The 17,757-nt window shown below is 39.1% G+C and overlaps 1 protein-coding gene across 1 annotated transcript; it reads left to right on the forward strand.

The window, feature by feature from the left end:
• The first annotated feature begins 14,695 nt into the window (after nucleotides 1-14,695).
• Nucleotides 14,696-17,063, forward strand: LOC146881629 (uncharacterized). The gene is made up of 2 exons (XM_085669265.1): nucleotides 14,696-15,445; nucleotides 17,052-17,063. Exons 1-2 carry the CDS (start codon nucleotides 14,696-14,698, stop codon nucleotides 17,061-17,063), a joined length of 762 nt encoding a protein of 253 aa, XP_085525391.1.
• The last annotated feature ends 694 nt before the right edge of the window (nucleotides 17,064-17,757 follow it).

Consider the following 17,757-nt stretch of genomic DNA (forward strand, 5'->3'; position numbering starts at 1 on the left):
CGGAATTGATTTTTAACAAGTTAGTTCTTATAAAACTATACAAGAGTTAGTCAAATAATATTATAAAAATATGAGGGATAAATATTAAAAGATAAAATAAGATATAAACAATAGTAAAGTAAGTAGATTGATTCCATTGCTTTTTCAAAATAGATTCATCATCAGTTATCTAAAGATTATTGCTCAATTAATTATTGTTGTAGATTTACAAATTAATCAATGTAAAGTCTCAATTAATTTGTTGGCGTTCTCACTTTTAACCAAAGTACAGTCTCAATTAAAAGTGAGAACTTTTAGATTATCCACAGTAAATTCAACCAAAGTACATTCTCAATCAAATTTACTATGCCTAATCATGTCTATTCTTTTATCTCCTCACCAAATAAAAAGCTTAATTAATTAAAGTAAAGTCTCAATTAATTGTAGTTAGAGTAAATACCTTTAACCAAAGTAAAGTCTCAATTATTGGTAAAAACTCATTTAATCATATGAAAGTTTCTAAATAAAATCAAATTAAAGTCTCAATTCAATTTAAAAACCCTTGGACTCATATGACCAACATGCATATAGATTTAAAATCATTACTTCTTATGTGATTCAAAGATAAAAGACATAGATGAATTAAAACCTTAACAATAATAAAAAGAACAAAGAAATTAGTTGATCTAACCTCAGAATCCAATTAAGAAATTACAATGGAATCAACCCAAGAAGTTTAGAACTCCATGAATGCAAAATAAAGATAAAAGAAGAATAGAGAGAAGAAAAGAGAGAGAAAGAAATTAGGCCCCCCTAAGGGTTCCTAAATTTCGACGTGCCGAGCTTGTTTTTCTGCTTCTCCCTTGGTCTCTTTATATAGGAATTGGAATGGGCTTTTTTGTTGCTAAAATCTCTCAAATATCTTTTAAAATAAAGATAAATATAAATATTTAAAAATATTTGGAGAGATATAGACTATTTGACAAATATAGTTGGTTGATAATATCAATATCTAATATAATTAAATTAATTAATTACTTAAAGATATATGATAAATTATCACCAATTAATATTTGTATTAATTTTTCAAATGAACCCTTTGCAATCTCCTCAAATTATCTTCTAAATAATTCAATATCTTCAAGGTATATTTGTTTGTTGTGGATCTAAAAAGATTCCAGAAGATCTTCTCATATTTAAAAAGATTTGGTAGTTAATATCTTTTAATATTTTATGATATAATTAAATAAGATAATTATTTAAAAATATCAAATAAAATATCTAAAGATATATTTTTTCCAAATTATCTTCTATCAGAAAGATAAAGAAAACCACAAGGTCCAATTTTTTTGTTCCTCTCTTCTTGGTTTAGCCAAACTTCTTCACTTTTTCAAGCTTTTCTTGTCGTCTTCATGTAATGCTTGGCTTGGATTTTTGTGCTTTTGATAATTTCCTATTCTTGGATTTATCTTTAAGGTGTTATGAAGCTTTGATCAATTTATTTCCACACCTCCATAAGCCCAACTTAGTTGCAGCTGCACTAACACACTTCAAAATATCCAAAGAACATTTATGCAACTAAAAAACTATTTTTAACATGTTTTTGTATCTCATGCTCAATAAACCCAATAATAGGAAATCCCAATTAAATCAATCTTTAAGCACACAAATTCAATTAAATACCCATAATTAAACATTAAATGAGGGCAAAAATACGCACTCATCAATCCTACTTTCAGAACCCTTTACATACTTTATGCTCTCCCTAATATGATCTAATGAATCACCAAGAGCTTTTAGTCCTTCTTGCACAATGAAGTTAAGAATGTGTGCACAACAACGAATATGCATAAACTCACCATCACATACCAAAGAATTTTGCAAAAGAAGCTCACTTTTTAAAGTTCTAATCAGAACATCATTAGTAGATGCATTATCCAAAGTCAAAGAAAATATTCTTTTCTCAATTCCCCAATCATGCAAAAATCCATTTATTTTCTTTGACATCTCAAAGTCAGTGTGAGGTGGAGGGAAGTGGCAAAAGTTTAAAATTTTAGAGCACAATTTCCAATTTGTGTTAACATAATGTGCTGTCAGAACAATATATCCCTCACCAGTTATAGAAGTCCACAAATCGGATGTCAAACAAATCCTATTTCTGATTTTCCTGAACTCCTCCTTTAGCATATTTTTTTCTTTCATATGTATTTTCATGACATCACTCTTTATTGTATTTCTAGAAACTAAACATGCATCAAGATTGATATAGCTTATCCAAATTCTAAGAGTTTCATACTCAACAAAGTTGTAAGGTAAACTATGTTGGATAATTAAATTGGCACACAACTCACGACAAACCATTGGATCTATTCTTATAGCTTTTAACTTTCCTTTCCCATCCACTATCATTTGCCTAACATCTTCAAATTTAAGTTTAGTACATTTCTCCATGTGACGCTTCAGATGAGATGTGCCATAGTTTTTACTACCAATAACATATTTTTTGTTGCACCCATTACACTTTGCCCTCTCTTTTCCATCATCACCATCCCCAACCCTTGTAAAATATTTCCATACATCAGAAGTTCTTGACTTCTCAGTTTTCTTACTACTAGAGGATTCTCTAAGTTTTACACTATCATCCATATCCTCTTCAATCGCATCAACATTCTCACACTCATTACACACATTTTCAGTTTCATGATCTTTACTTGGAGGAGGACTACTATTAGACTCATGCTCATCCATGATATTAAATCTGGTTCACTAAATCCTAACACAAACAAAACAAATAGAATAACAAAACTCAGTAAAAAAAACACAAACACGAACCCAAGGATTCAAAATGCATGTAATGAAAATTTAAAGCTCCATGAAGTGGTCCATCCAATCATGGGCACATAGACAAGATCTATTATCGTGTTCATACGCAAAGTTACTGACTCTTCTACAAAGTTACATCAAACTTACAGCAAAAGGTTAATATTGTTCAAAGTTAGGATGTCAACTGAACCAGATTGCATACATAAATAAAATCATGAGAATTGTGTGAAGATTGAACAAATCAAATTCCGCATTTGTGTTTTAAAATATAACAATTAGAAAATTGAGTTCAAAATCCATGAAAATATGAGTAAAACCTTATGCTGAGAGCACTAAAACGATTACCAAATACAAGTTCATACATTTGTGAAATAGTTTTGAACACCTGAAGTATGTAAACTGTAGAGTTTCTACATGTCCACAGTTCTGACTAACCGAAAAGGTTCATAACCATTTTCTCCAACATGAGAGAAAATTATTGAAAGGGATAAAACAACTAGACATTTTTCAATCCAATAGCATTATACAGCAATCCAACAACATTTTACTACACAAACATCAACAAACAATCCAGACCAATCATTCATCTCAATTAAAAGCAATGGATCAATATGGTTACCTCCAATCCAAATGACCAATTAATGGCAGTAGCTACGAAATTGAAATTGGGGGAAAATTGAAGGGTGAACAACGATTAATGGTAGCAGCTACAACAATTAGGATTCACAGAATGGGTCCTCCTGGTTGAAAATCACAAAATCAGAAATCTAGGGTTACGAAATCAAGAATTAGGTTACAAATCGGGAGAAAGGGAACCAGAACGGAAATTACGAACAAACCTGTCTTGGCAGTGGTCATGGCGGTTGGAATCATCTGCCATTCGTAGTGTCTAATGGTGGCTCTACGTTCTTCGTGCACGACGCTATTTTCTCGCTTCTGGCAGCGACATGGTGGATGTCACGGTGGAGGAGAAGAAGGTATGGCCAGTGGCGACGTGGTGGCCAGCATCTTTCGTGGTGGCGAGTGGTGAGTGGGTGGAGGAGAAGCGAGTCTGTGTGTGTGTGGCGCAGAGATGACAATCAGGAAGAGTCGCGTAGAGTTGTGGTTTGGTCTCTGGTGGGGGGCGCGCAGTGAGGGAGGGATAATAAAAAAATTAGGCATGTGTTGTTTTGTGTTTTAGTAAGTGGTACGGGTCGCGGGCTGGCCCGTTTTGGCCCGCGGGCTGGCCTGACCGGCCAGCGGGCTTGACGGGCCGGGCTGTCATGGGCTGGCGGGCTGAAATTCTTGGCATGGCCAATGCTTTTTCAATCGGGCTGGCAAGCCGGCCCATCGGGCCTGGCCCATTTTTCCATCCCTACCCATAGGGTGACAAGGCCCCTAAAGCAGCCTAGGCCCCTCATTCTGCACTCACTTGCCAAAATCAATGCTCTCGCTCTTCCCTTTTCTCTCCGAAGAAGCTCTGCTATGGTTTGGGTCTTACCCTTCTTTGCGTTAACTCAACCCCATTCTTCAATCCATGTAAGTTGATTCTCCACTGTACCATTTTCATTCCCACCTTTGTCATCATGATTCTAACTAGGGTTCACCATGGTAACCCATTTTGAATCTATTTCACTGTTTTACAGATTGTAAATCTGCTCCGTGGTCGGTAGTACTCACTTGCTTGGGTGTCTGGATATTCTGCTAGCTTTTTCCAGGTAAGGGAAGCTAGGGTTTATGTATTTAAAGTTATTTTGTCGATTTTTGGTCTGTTTGTATGGTTGTGATGCTTGAATGAGGTTGTTGGTCGAATAAAGATGTTTGGTGTGCGAGTATGTTTGATTGATGTGGCACTAATATTTTTCTACATTGCACACTTTTCGTAAAATGAAGATTCCTACTGCGTTAATAGTTGGATCGAGCTGAAATTTTAACAGCTGATCCTTAACACAAAATTCTTGACTGTGATCGGTGGGATCTCTAATCGGAGCTCTGTAGTGAGAGCAGTTTTTATCGCAAGGTCACTGTAGTTTGGTTGTTGAGAACACTGCACACTTTTTGTAAAATGAAATTTACTACTTCGTTAACCGTTGGATCGAACTGATATTTTAACAGCTGATCCTTAACACATAGTTTTTGAATCGGTGGGATCTTGAATCGGAGCTCTATAGTGTTGATTTATATTTTATACTTTGTTATGACATCGTAGTGTGCCCTTTTCTTATTTGGGTTTTCTCTTGGATAATTGTGAGGAGTAGTGTCTACACTCCAGGACTTTGTTTCTAATACTATTTTGCGTGACATTCCTTTAATTAGCGTTATTAATTAAATGGGGTGTTACATTTATGGTATCAGAGCAGTTCGTCCTTAGGATGACCTGAGGTTGTGGGTTTGTCATGCCTCGTAGGCGTAAGTAGTCATGTCTAGTCGAGTTTCTCAGTGAAAGCAAAAGTTTTAAGAATAGAAAACGCCTTGATAAAGTAATGAGGGTGCACACTCATGACTAGATTAAAGGTTGTTTTCCTTTCTTAATTCTAATGGTTTCGGGAAAGAAGGGTGACAGACAAAAGGGTTGGTTGTCTGTAAGTGATAGAGTGTTGCTTTGTATGAAGTAGTCTGCCTTGTTGCGCCTTTGTGCTTTGTGTCTAGTGTCTACGAAGATAGGGGAATGTAGATTGAATGTCAACTTAGTCTGTTCACCTTTACAAGTGTTGGATGGGGTCTCTGAGACAACGTCTTTCCTCAGAGATAGAAAGTTGATGTATGATGTATATAATTGAGCAAGGAAAGCTAAGTTTTGGGTTAATAAACCGGAGAAGATGCTAGAGTTCACAAAATAACGTTTGGTCAGAGGGAACTTTAAGGATAGACTCACGGAAACAAATACTACAGGTTTTCTAAAAGAAGTTCAGAGTCATGCAAATGCATACAGTGTTAGGAGAAGTGTCATTGAATATAGTCATATGGTCACACCTAGTGCTTCTTGGAGTAGTGGAAGAGGAACAATTGGCAAATTTGAGATTGCAAAGAGTGGAGAGATTGCATGGCAACCAGAAAGCAAAGATAGGAAGAGACCGTGAAGTGCGAAAAGATGGCAAACCTCTAGTGAGAGGCTGAGATGGATAAGGGTTCACTGATAAGTCAGGAAAGATGACGTTCCTAAGTGGGGAAAAGAACAATTTATGGTTAGGGAAGAAGTGGCATAAGGGATTCATACTAGGATTAATAGTCAACAGGTGAGGATGGGTCTTTTCAAACTAATAGTGGGATGTTTCAAGGAAAAGTAGGTTCCTATGAGTAGGACATTTGACCTTGGGTATAAAGTAGAAGATTTCACGTACCAGAAGGAAGGGCACACCTTTAAAGGTTATTCTCATAAGGAAGGGCAACTCAATTGATGTCGAAGCACAATGATGGAGGGAGTGGAAAGAAAAGTTTTGAGTGGTTGACATGGTGTCTACGATGGTTGATGCTAAAGTGGTTAGCACGAATAATCTCCTCTAGAGATGCACCTTACAAAGTGATGCTTGGACTAAGAGCCGAATTATAAACGTGTTCTGAAACAAATACTAGAGTTTTGACCTTGGTGTGGTGGAGTTCACTTCTGCGTTGGTGTTTGAGGAAGAACCTGTGACAATAGTTCCTAATGGGATGGTTACTACTATGAGTTTGAAGTAAATACGAAAGTGGAGGAGATGTTGGAGAAGTAGTGGCTTATACTAAGTATAACCACAAGGATGACTACAAGTTTGGTGAACCTTAGAGGAGAGGTAGTGGTAGGATAGACTGTTCAAGGGTAAACGTTGGATAACGAAAGATTGGCTTTTTGGGCCTATGGTTGTAAAGAGTGGAAACATGATGAAGGTATGGAATTTCAAACAGGGTAGCGGCATGATCAAGGCTTAGCGGCGAGCTTCCAAATGCGAACAGAGTCTTTAGAATGTGCAAGGAGGGTATTGACAAAGGTTAGAGTGAGTAGGACATATGGTTTAAAAAGGGTGGATACGATGTTGAGAAAATGGGACATTAAGACTATAAAAAGGGTAAGAGGTTGAGTCCAAAGGGTTTTGCAAGTTCCATGGAGGTTTTGGAGGAAGGCTTCTCAGCGATGATTGCATCCTTGTCACGACAAATATGAAAGGAGCATCATTTTGAGTGAACGAATGAGTGACTTGTGTGTTTATCATAGTGGCGCAGCGGGATGGTGGGAAGTGATACTTGTTAAGGGTAAGAGGTGCATGGAAAGAACTATCTTACTCATGACCTAGTGATTTCTATGACAACCAGTTCTTCATAAACAGTGAAAGTGTCATTCTTATGAGTATTAAGTAAGGATGTTCAGTGATCATTTAAAGTTTGAGTTTATGGAGTTACTCAGAGAACGATGGGCAAGAGAAGTAGGAGATGGTTTGAGTGATGATTTCAAGTTAGATGGACGTCCTTGGTGTAGGAGAGGAAGGAGATCCATGGAAGACACAAAAAAGAAAATGAAATGCAGCGGAAATGAAGATAAGAGCAAGAAGATCTCTAGGCAATGGAGGTTTTTGGTGAAGATGAAAAGTAGAAGTGGAGTTGTGGTATGGAAGGTGGCTAGAGGAGATGAAGGAGAAGGTTAGCCATGTGTGCTCTCAAAATAATAGAAGAGTGGAGTGATCTCAACACAAACATTCTATTAGAAATTTCAAGAGTTAAAATGTACAAATGGTTTACTTTTGGCTTTTATATGTGAGCCTAAAAGCTAGACTAATTCTTGGCCATTAGATCAAGCTTGGAGGAGAAGCTTTAATCATCACCCTTGGATGGTGGCTTGGAAAAGGAGGCATCTTCCTACAAAGACTTGGAAAAGAAGACACTCTCTTAGCCCTTGGATGAAGGAGGCACATGGGTGGAGTGTGGACTTGGCTCCATGGGATGCATGATCCATGAGGTGTAGGAAGGAATGTTGAGTTCCACTTAGTCCACCTTTGACCTTTGGTAGCTCATGGCCAAATCTCCTATTGGGCTTAGTCAAGCCCAATTTTATCAATTTAACTACACATTGTTTGACTTATTATTCTAGAAAAACAAGGCCTAAACTATGGCCCCTCCCCCTTGAAGAGGATTTGCCCTCAAATAATGGTGGTCACCGTCTTCATCAAAAATACCTACAAAAGGAACCAAATCAGTAATGTTGAAAGTAGGATGCACACCATATTCCGGAGGAAGATCCAATTGATAAGCATTATTATTGATCTTCTTGATGATTTGGAATGGACCATCACCTCGGGGACTAAGTTTGGATTTTCTTATATTAGGAAATCTTTCCTTCCTTAAGTGCAACCAAACTAAATCTCCTTCATTAAAAGACCGAACTCTCTTTCCCTTGTTTTTAGAATGAGCAATCTTTTCAACTTGGGCTTGAATTTAGTGTTTAACCTTTTCATGAAAATCTTTTATGAACTTGGACTTAGAAACCCCTTCTTTATGAACAAAGTCAAAAGAAGTTGGAAGAGGTAATAAGTCCAATGGTGTGAGAGGGTTAAAACCATAAACTACCTTAAAGGGTGAGAGTTTGATGGTGCTATGGACCACTCTATTGTAAGCAAATTCAATGTGGGGAAGATACTCATCCCAAGATTTATGATTCCCCTTAAGCAAAACCCTAAGCAATGTGGAAACGGATCTATTGACTACCTCGGTTTGCCCATCAGTTTGTGGGTGAGAAGAGGTAGAGAAAGAAAGTTTTGTTCCTAGCCTAGACCACAAGGTCCTCCAAAAATGGCTTAGGAATTTAGCATCCCTATCAGACACAATTGTTTTGGGTAAACCATGGAGGCGAACCACTTCTCTAAAGAACAACCTTGCTATGTTGCTAGCATCATCTACTTTGTGGCATGGTATAAAATGTGCCATTTTAGAAAAACGGTCCACTACCACAAATATAGAGTCAACACCCCTAGAAGTAATTAGAAGCCCTAGCACAAAATCCATACTTATATCCTCCCAAGGGGTGGAAGCAACAGGCAAAGGAGTATACATCCCTGCAGGCATTGCGCTAGACTTAGCATGCAAACAATTCAAACAACTAGCGCAATAGTTTTGTATTTCCCTTTTGATATGGGGCCAAAAGAATTTCTCTTTAAGCATGGCCAAAATTTTGGCGACCCCAAAGTGACCCATAAGTCCCCCCTCATGCATTTCTTTGATCAAAAGTTTTCTGTGAGAACCTAGAGGAATACATAGGCGGCCTTGTTTGAAAAGATATACATTTGAGAGATAAAAGCCGCCTTGGGACTTAGTGAGACAATCATGATAAATGGTAGCAAAGAAGGGATCATGAATATACAATTCACATATGTTGTCAAATCCAAGAATTTGGGACCCAAGCTTGGCTAAGAGAGTATGTCTCCTTGATAGTGCATCAACCACCACATTAGCCAAGGCCCAAGCCCACTTACAGCCCAAACTAAGGCCCAAACCAGGGCCCGACCCATGCTATAACCAGACATAGTTAAGACTCTATAAATACAAGTGGACCCCATTAATTAAAGGTACGCATTCATTACTCCATTAATCACTGATTTGACCTTCTGAGAGCTTTGACTTACTTGAGCTTCGGAGTCCCTTCTGCAGGTAACCCCTCCTAGGTCCAAGCCGACATGTACCAACCGTGAAGAGGCCAACTGAGGAGATAGCGAACTACATGGGTAAGGTGACGTTTGTGCCTAACTTATCTTGTTTGTTCTCTGTAGGAACAATTGACGCCCACCGTGGGGCACGAGTCGAACACCTTTAGTACCCGCTTTTCTTCGAAGATGGTTTCCTCTTGCAGTAGAGCTGGAGTGAATAAACAGGCGGATGCTGGTCCCTCAGGACCTGCTGGCATCAACCCTAACCTAGCCGCCATCGTGGACGGCCAGGCGAAGATGCAACAAGAATTAACAGATATGAAGAAATGCAACGCTGATGAGATGGAGGCGTTGCGGCAAGAAAACTCTCGCCTTAGGCGAAAGATTGAAGCCGATCCCACCCTGAAGGGAAAGGCCAAGGAGGCGTCTGAGGCTCCAAGGTCCCCGGCCTTTCAGCCCACAATAGAGGAAAGTGAATACAACCCCACCCCTCACACCTTCACCACCACCCAACAAACACCCATTCCCTCTACCCATCCCACTCATTTCCCATCCACTCAACCAGGGCATACTACAGCCCCAACCCCTGCTGCTACCCTCCCCACCACCCAAATCCCCTACAACGTACCCACCACCCTACACACTACCCACGTACCACCCTACAACCCCCAATACCTGCCAACAACCCATATCCCCCCTCACAACCTTACCTCCACCTTCCCTGCTATGATCAACCATCCCATCCCACCTCATCTACTCCCTCCCCACCAGCCTAGACGTCGTCACCCCTTCACCGACTTTATCGCCAACACCCCCCTTCCTGCCCAGTGGGAACCCTTCACGCTGGACCGCTACACCGGCGAAATTGACCCTAATGAACACCTTAAAGTATACATCACCAATGTCGCCCTGTACACGTCCCAAGACACAGTCTTCTGCAAAGCCTTTCCCACCACCCTCAAGGGCCCTACTCTGGAATGGTTCACAACCCTTCCTCCTTACTCCATCGACAACTTCGACGTTCTTTCACACATGTTCTCCACCCATTTTGTTGGCAATCGTCCACACCAAACTACCACAATCTCCCTCCTCGGCATTAAACAAGAACAAGGTGAACCACTCAGAGCGTTCATAGATCGCTTCAGTAAAGCAGCTCTTCGCACCCCACACCTCAACTAAGAGATGATCCTTTAGTGCATGGCTCTTACCCTACAACCCGGCCCCTTCGCCAACGTCTGGCTTCACCCCCTGCCTCTATGCACGAACTTAAATTGCGCGCGACCGACTATGTCCGCATGGAGGAGATGCAAACCCTTCATACCAAATTCTGCAACGACTATGCAGCCACCACCGCCAATCCTACCCCGCAACCTCCTCGCCCTGATACCCGCCCATGCGAGCCCCGCCAACCCTGCTTCACTAGATATGCCCCTCTTACCGTAGCCCGCTCCCGCATCCTCGATGAGGCCCTACAAGCTGACCTCATCCTTCCACCACGCAAGACAACCACACCTCCTAATGCTGATATGACCAAGTATTGTCGCTACCACCGCAACCATGGCCACACTACAAAAGACTGCAAAGCACTCAAGGATAAGATAGAAGAATTGGTTTGTGCTGGTCATTTTCGTCGCTTCATCGGACGAGCTGATCATTCCTCTCGATCCCGCCAACCCCCTCGATTCGACCAGAGACGCCCTCCACATGACTCCCGTCAGGACAGACGCCCAGCTCAAACCGCTAACCAGGAACCCCAACCGGCCCGTACCGATATCACCCCCACAGATCCTCCACTACGTGGCACTATCAACACTATCTCTAGTGGCTTCGCTAGTGGAGGATCCACTTCTTCTGCTAGAAAGAAACACCTCTGCTATATCCAATCCATCAATCATATCACCCATTCCCACCACAGACGTCGTATGCCTTCCATCATCTTCACGGATGACGACTTTCATGGCCTCGACCATCGCCAAGATGACCCCATGGTCATGACCATTGAAATTGAGAACTATGTCGTTAAGAAAGTCCTTGTCAACTAAGGCAGCTCCGTTGATATTCTCTACTGGCCACCTACCAAAAACTCCAACTCCCGAACATCGCTATGGTCCCGTATGATGAACCCATCTATGGCTTTTCTGGTAAATAAGTATCCACCCGCGGCTACATCGACCTTCACACCGTGTTCCGCGAAGGAACCCAAACCAAAACAATTCCAATCCGCTTCCTCATCGTCGACGTGCCAACATCCTATAATGTCCTCTTGGGCCGGCCTTCCCTCAACACCCTTGGTGCTATTGTCTCCACCCCCCACTTGGCCATGAAGTTCCCTTTTCCTTCCAGTGACATCCTCACCGTCCACAGTGACAAACGCCTGTCACGCGAATGCTACATAGCCAGCCTGCACCCGTAACTCCCAATTCAACAAACCAACCACATTGAGCGACCACCCGGCTCTGGCATCGCCCTATCAGGCAAAGATCTCGACCCTAGAGTAGGTCGAGACATTCATCTCGAACCAGTTGAGGAGACCTCCCCTCTAGAGCTTCCCAATGGCCACTCCATCAACCTTGGCACTAGTCTGAACTTTGACGAGCGTGCCATCATCACACCCATCCTCATCAACAATACCGACCTTTTCGCCCTGGTGAGCCGCTGACCTACGTGGGGTGGACCCTCTCGTAGCATCCCATAAGCTATCCATCTACAAAGAAGCCCACTACATCTCCCAAAAGAAGCGCAAACTTGGCGAAGAATGCTGACTAGCGGCTAAGGTTGAAGCCGAAAAGTTACTGAATGCAGGATTCATAGAAGAAGCTCAGTACATCATCTTGGCTTTCTAACATAGTCTTGGTGGAGAAAGCCAATGGCAAATGGTGGATGTGTGTAGACTACATGGATCTGAACAAGGCCTGCCCTCGCGATGCCTATCCCTTACCCAATATCGACCGACTTGTTGACGACACGGCAGGGAATACAATGCTTAGCTTTTTGGATGCATATTCTGGGTACAACCAAATCCCCATGGCTGCATCTGACATGAACAAGACTTCCTTCATCACGGATGATGCCAACTACTTCTATAGAGTTATGCCTTTTGGTCTTAAAAACGCTAGAGCAACCTACCAACGGTTAATGGACAAGGTTTTCAGTCATCTAATGGGACAATGTGTCGAAGTATATGTTGATGACATGGTTGTCAAGTCTCCAAGCCACCACCAACATGTCGAGGACCTCTCAACGGTCTTCTCTGCGCTACGCCAATACAACCTTTGCCTCAACCCTAACAAGTGTGCATTCGGCGTTGACCGTGGTAAATTTCTTGGGTTTATGTTGACCCAACGCGGCACAGAGGCCAATCCCGAAAAATGCAAGGCAATTATCGAGATGCGCAATCCCGCTATGCGACGCCCAGATCAAGAAATTGGCCGTCAATTACTAGCTGGACCTCTCAAAATCGATGAGCGTCTACTTCACTATCTCATTGTTTGGATTTTATGTCCACGTGGTACAAATCACGCACATTGCAGTGAAGCCGATCTTATGATAATATATGCCATGCTCAACCACATCCCCATCTATTGGCCAAGCATCATTCTTGACACCATGCTAAAAGCCAAACGATTGCCTCAATATCCTCTTCCGTATTCCTTGCTTATCTCTCGTATTTGTGAGTATAAAGGGGTAAATGTCTCTGATGAACAGTCTCATTGTTTGCAATTGTAATATGTTTTCCAGTTTTATTTTTAATATAAGTATATTTGTCTTGTTATTCTTTACTTATGCGAAATTGAGGGGGAGCTTCTTTATTAAAACCTTTTTCATATGATCAAAACAGGGGGAGAAAAAGTTTAAACATTTAAACCAAACAGTGCTACTAACAAATCTCCTTGTAAGATATTTTGATTGCAGATACTTTAAACATATTGTTTTGATCATCATCAAAAAGGGGGAGATTGTTGGAAAAAGCAATACAAGTCTAAATGCTGAAGCAAGATTTTGATGATGATAAAAGAAGCCTGAAAGCTATCTGGAAGACAATATGAAGACTACATGTTATTATGCTTAAAGCTATCTTGTAAAATGTAATTAGATTAAGTTAGAAGCAGTATTGTACAAGAAAATTTTAGTATTTCTCGAAATATCAAAATGATAATCGATTATCACTTGGAATAATCGATTATCCTGAGCTGAACAAATTTTTTCAAGAAAGCACTGGAATAATCGATTATTACTTGTGATAATCGATTATCTGCTCAAAAATTTGTTTTCCATAAACCACACTGGAATAATCGATTATCACTAGTGATAATCGATTATCCTGGTCTGTTGGGCGCGACTGTTCAACTTTTTGACCTAATTTCTGGAACCCCTATTTAAGGAACCTCAGAGTTACTTCTCAATTACCTTTTTGAGAAGCTAGAGTACTAGTGTTGTGACTGCAAGAGAGTTCTCTGAAGTGTTCTCAATTGAAGCTTTGAAAAACCTAGTGTGGGTAGAGCGATAACTTTTCCTGAGAGGTGTTCTAGGAGATTGAGTGCTGCTGCTGTTGCTAGGAAAGCTAAGGTCAAGGTTCTTTGTGTGATTCAGAGAAAGGTGTTCATCTCTTGTGTGATTCAAGAGAGGTGTTTTCTTTCCTTACACTCTAAATATCTGATTGTAAATCTGTTACTTGTTAGTGATTTAGTTAATCTCGTTTTTAAGAGATTAACAACTGGACGTAGGGTCTTTTGATCCGAACCAGTATAAATACTTGTGTTCAATCTTCTTCTCTATCTCTTTATTTCATCTATTATTGTGTTATAAAGAAATTATTTATTGATCTACTTGATAAATTTTGAAAAATTTTAAAGTATTAATTTTATTATTCAAAAACCAATTCACCCCCCTCTTGGTTTTGTCCGCACGCTCAAACATTCCGCTGCGCGATACCAACAATTGGTATCAGAGCTTGCTTTGATAGTTATTCAAAATTTTCGAAAATGGTTGGATAAAATCAAACCATTGCCGAGGGCGCATCTATCAACAGACCTCCTCTATTTACTGGTGAAAATTATCCTTTATGGAAAGTTAGGATGCAAATTTTTCTGGAATCTGTTGATAGGGGTATTTGGGATGCTGTTTTAAATGGTCCATTTGTTCCTGTTAATATTGTAAATGATGTGCAGGAACCAAAGCCATTCTCGCAATGGACAGCAGACGAAAATAGAAGAGCCCAATATGATGTAAAAGCTAGAAATATAATTTCATCTGCCTTAACCCTAGATGAGTTTTACAGGATCTTAGTATGCACCAGTGCACAAGAAATGTGGGAAATATTGCGTGTAACCCATGAAGGAACAGACGATGTAAAAAGAGCACGCAAGAACTCCTTGATCCAAGAATACGAAATGTTTCGGATGCAACAAGGAGAAACTATATACGATGTGCAGAAACGATTCACACATATCGTCAATCATCTCAAAGGTTTAGGTAAAACTTTTGACACTGATGAATTAAATATAAAAGTTCTTAAATCCTTGAACAGGACTTGGCAGCCAAAGGTGACAGCCATCACGGAGTCACAAAACCTTGCTACAATGACGATGGCAGCTCTGTTTGGAAAGTTGAGAGAACATGAGCTTGAATTGGGCAGATTAAATGATGAAGAAGATATTGGAAGAAAGAAGAACATAGCTTTTAAAACCGAAGTGGTTAAAGGCAAAAGACAAAAGGAAGAAGAAGATTCAGATGATGATGAAAATCTTAGTCTCATGATTAAGAAGTTTACAAAATTCATGAAGGCCAAAGGTAAAAATCAATTCAAGAGCAACAAGAAGGATAATCAAGGATCATCCTCAAATTTCAAATGCTATGGATGTGGAGAATCTGGACACGTCAAAGCTGACTGCCCAAATTCAAAGAAAAGTGAAGAAAAGAAGGGTAGAAAATTCTTCAAAAAGAAAGCATATATAGCTTGGGAAGACAATGCCTCAAGTTCATCAAATTCTAGCGATTCTGAAATTGAAGAAGCAAATCTATGTCTGATGGCCAATCATGATGATTCAGATAGTGAGGTAAATTCTACTTGCCACGAAAATGATTATGATGATTTGAATGACGCCTTTCAACAATTGCTTATTAAATCTAGTAAATTGGATACTGCTCATAAAAAGTTAAAATCTGATTTTAAAGATTTGCAAAGTAAATTTGAAAAATCTCTTGAAGAAGAAGAATTTTTGAAAAATAAAATTTCAAATTTAGAAAATAAAGAAACTGTTGAATGTGCTTCATGCAAAAGTTACATGTTTGATATATGTATTTTGGAAAAACATCTCGCAGATGCTTTAGAAAATAAAAATTGTGAAAAGTTTAAAATCAAGAAAAATCCAAATAAGACAAAGCATGCTCATAATCATAGTTTTAAAAATAAAACTAAAAGAACTCGTAGAGTTTGGGTAGAAAAAGGAACATATCATTCTATAAATACATATGCATGTACTACTACATGTTTTTATTGCATGAAAAAGGGTCATACTTCAAACAAATGCAATATCAAACATCTTGGTGTTCCTAATAAGAAATATATTTGGGTTCCTGTTCATAAGTAGATATTTTTTCTAACCCCAAGGACCCAAACAAGTTGTTGGGGACCTAAATGAATTGTTTCCTTATTTTGCAGATGACTTCTAAATCCAGAAGATCAATGTGGTATCTTGACAGTGGTTGTTCAAGACACATGACTGGAGATAAAAAGAAGTTTAAGAACTTTAAAAAGAAGGAACAAGGATTTGTCACTTATGGGGATAACAACAAAGGAAAAATACTTGGAACGGGTGATGTAGGTGGAGGAAATACTTTGGAGATCAAGGATGTACTGTATGTGGAAGGACTAAAACACAATCTTCTCAGTATAAGCCAATTATTTGATAAAGGACTCAGAGTAATATTTGAGAGTGACTACTGCACTATTCATCAAAAGGACTCCAAAGAAGTAGCATTAAAAGGTATGAGACACAATAATATTTACTTAATTGATCTTGATACTGCATCATCTAGTGATATAACTTGTTTGGTTGTTAAAGAAGAAAATCCTTGGTTATGGCATAAACGAGCTGCTCATATTAACATGCAACAATTAAACAAACTAATTTCCAAAGAATTAGTAATTGGATTACCAAAAATAAAGTTTGAAAAAGATAAACAAGTAAAATCTTCATTTCATTCAAAAAATGTAATTTCTACATCAAAACCTTTAGAACTTTTGCATATGGATTTATTTGGCCCTTCAAGGACAAAAAGCTTTGGAGGAAATTATTATGCTCTTGTTATTGTTGATGATTACTCACGATATACATGGACTTTCTTTCTCACACTAAAAAGTGAGGCATTCAAAGCTTTTAAAAAATTTGCAAAAGCTGTTCAAAATGAAAAAGATTTGAAAATTAAAGTTTTAAGAAGTGACCATGGTGGAGAATTTCAAAATGAATTATTTGAAAACTTTTGTGAAGAAAACGGAATTATGCATAATTTTTCTGCACCTAGAACTCCTCAACAAAATGGAGTTGTAGAAAGGAAAAATAGATCTTTAGAAGAATTAGCTTGCACCATGTTGAACGAATATGATGTGCCTAAATATTTTTGGGCTGATGCTGTGAGCACTGCTTGTTATGTATTAAATAGAATGCTCATTAGACCAATTTTAAAGGTTATCCCCTATGAATTGTTTAAAGGAAGAAAGCCTAATGTAGCACATTTAAAAATATTTGGATGCAAATGCTTTGTTCTGAATAACGGAAAAGAAAATTTGGGTAAATTTGATTCTAAAGCTGATGAAGCTATTTTCTTAGGTTATTCATTAACTAGTAAAGCCTATAGGATTTTTAATAGAAGAACCTTGAATATGGAAGAATTTGTGCATGTTGTTTTTGATGAAATTGTGGACCTTGAGGAGAACCCTCTTGAGTCAAATAAAACAAATGCAGGTGATGAAGAATATTTCAAAGAAGCCCTTGATGAGATGTATCTAAATGAAAATCCACTGACTGAACCTGAAGATCTTGCCAAAAGCTGGAAATCACCTAGAGGATTATCTCTGGAAAATGTCATTGGAGATATATCAAAGGGAGTTGTTACTAGAAATATGTCAAATTTCTGTATGACTGTTGCCTTTGTTTCACAGATAGAACCCAAAAGTGTAGACGAAGCTCTTCAAGATGATCAATGGTGCATTGCAATGCAAGAAGAGCTGAATCAATTTGAAAGGAATGAAGTTTGGGAACTCATTCCTAGGGATGATTCACACCAAGTAATAGGAACAAAATGGGTGTTCAGAAACAAGCTAGATGAGGATGGAAACATCACTAAAAACAAAGCCAGACTTGTAGCA

This window comes from Vigna unguiculata, chromosome 11, assembly GCF_037176805.1.
Source record: "Vigna unguiculata cultivar grain cowpea cultivar isolate G323 ecotype 2 chromosome 11, ASM3717680v1, whole genome shotgun sequence".
Taxonomy (NCBI): Eukaryota; Viridiplantae; Streptophyta; class Magnoliopsida; order Fabales; family Fabaceae; genus Vigna; species Vigna unguiculata.

What these genes read in the sequence shown, in the direction of transcription:
- LOC146881629 (XM_085669265.1), top strand. Translation starts at nt 14,696, where the DNA reads ATGTGGGAAATATTGCGTGTAACCCATGAAGGAACAGACGATGTAAAA.